The 2,029-nt window shown below is 36.2% G+C and overlaps 1 protein-coding gene across 1 annotated transcript; it reads right to left on the bottom strand.

Annotated features, from left to right (window-relative positions):
* Positions 1 to 689: 689 nt before the first annotated feature.
* Positions 690 to 1,767, bottom strand: LOC107608404 (cold shock protein 2). The gene has a single exon (XM_016310200.3). The coding sequence runs from the start codon at positions 1,457 to 1,459 to the stop codon at positions 878 to 880; it is 582 nt and encodes a 193-aa protein (XP_016165686.1). The 5' UTR covers positions 1,460 to 1,767; the 3' UTR covers positions 690 to 877.
* Between the last annotated feature and the right edge of the window lie 262 nt (positions 1,768 to 2,029).

Below are 2,029 nucleotides of genomic sequence, written 5' to 3'. Positions count from 1 at the left end.
GAGAAAAATTTAAGATATTTTAAAAAATATCAATATTTAAATAGTTTTATTTCTTGATCTTAATTATATATATTTGATCTATAATTAACGGAATATCAGTATCTATAAAACACTTGAAAATTTTCAATAGTATATTGCGTGACACTATTTGTCATGATTATTATATTAACATCTCATGAGAGCATTATATATTATACTAATCATAAGTTCTGTTATGACACTTATTTTATTTATTTTGGGGGCAAAAGGGAAGTAAAGGAGAGAAAGAACATCCACGCCATATTAATGATATTATGGCGAAGGATAATGAAACAAAAATGACAATATATTTGATCCACACAGAAAACTAGAGGACAATGAATAAAGCTAAATTGAAAATGTTGCAATGGGTATGGTAGGACCACTGCATCTGCGGGAATGCCCAGCAGAGATTGTTACCAAAATGGATAAGGTCTGTTAGCCGAGTTAGATCTTGCCCCCACAATCATCAACTACGATTCTTTCTTTATTTTTTTCCAAACATCCATAATTTACGATAGAAACTTAACTACCGTTGTTTTTATATGAAATTAATACTTCAAAATTGTTAAATAATTTAATATGAGAACCCAACCACAATGTATGGCAGGCATGCATGATTGCCACCATGCAAATAAATGCAGAAAATGGCGAACAACAACCACAACCACTTTAAGATCGATGAGATGAGAAGCAAGCCGCATTTAATAGAATTAATTAATTAAATATAGCAACTCATGCAAAACCCCAATAATGAAAATGAAAATTAAAATTAACAATAAAATACTCTTGTGCGCACAATCTGCAGAATCTATGTACCCAACAAACAGTAACAGAATTCAAAGATCAGAATCAACACTCAATTTTCAGCGTTCGGACATTCTCTCGCAAAATGCCCTTTCTCCCCACAGTTAAAACAACCTCCACCACCACCGCCGCCGCTTCCGCCGCCTCGTCTCCGGTTTCCACCACCCTGTCCCTGGTAACAATCTCTCGCCAAGTGACCTGTTCGTCCACAATTGTAACACTCAGGGCCTCCTCCACCGCCATAACCTCCTCCTCTACGACCACCGCCTCCACCTCTTCCGTAACTGTAACCGTCACCGTCGCCCCGGCCTTCACCGCCGCCATAACGCCCACCGAACCTTCCACCACCTCTTCCTCTTCCTCCTCTTCCCCCTCCACCTCGAAAGCCACCACCAAACGGGCGAGATCTAGCCATGGAAGAGACATCGACGGCCTTAGTTCTGCCGGCGTCGCCGTAATCAACGGCAAACTCAACCGGCTGGCCCTCGGAGAGTGTACGGTAACCGTCGGATCGAATGGCAGAGTGGTGGACGAAGAGATCCTCGCCGCCATCGTCGGGAGCTATGAATCCGAAACCCTTCTGTGCGTTGAACCATTTCACTGTGCCCGTGGATCTCTGAGTCTCCGCTGCCATGGCTTCTCAAAACCCAAAACAGAAAGAAGAGAAGGTTCTGGAAAGAAATTAAACGTAGAAGTTTCTTTTTTCCGTTATGTTGGGTTTGTAAAAGGTTAGTAACGTGACGCTCAATTGCAGTGTCAAGCTGAGCAATGTGATTCGTCCATTCCTGTGGAAGTGAAAGAAATAAGATGTCTACCCTACTACCCATTTTCTCTTATTTAGATGCCATATCCACTATTATCAATCCATTATTTCATATTATAAAAAATATAATTATTTTATTATAATTAATTTAACTGTTTTATAATCAAATATTTAATTATTATGATGACCGATTATTTTTATATATAAATATAAATAAATAAATATATAATAGTCGGTTTTTGAGATTTAACAAATATTTTTATATATATAATTTATAAACCTTTTTCTATTATGATAAAAGTTGAATTTAATTTTAATATATTATTTTTTTTTTAATTTATAACATGAATAATCATTAAAGAAACTAATGTAAATAGATAATTCTGTAAAAATTTTAGAGTTATGTATCAAAATTATCTAATATTATAGGTTAATAAAGTT

The sequence above is a fragment of the Arachis ipaensis genome, chromosome B7 (assembly GCF_059453495.1).
Source record: "Arachis ipaensis isolate K30076 ecotype BB chromosome B7, ASM5945349v1, whole genome shotgun sequence".
NCBI classification, from domain to species: domain Eukaryota; kingdom Viridiplantae; phylum Streptophyta; class Magnoliopsida; order Fabales; family Fabaceae; genus Arachis; species Arachis ipaensis.
The sequence above is the reverse complement of the archived record's forward strand: the minus strand, read 5'-3'. Positions and strand labels throughout refer to the sequence as shown.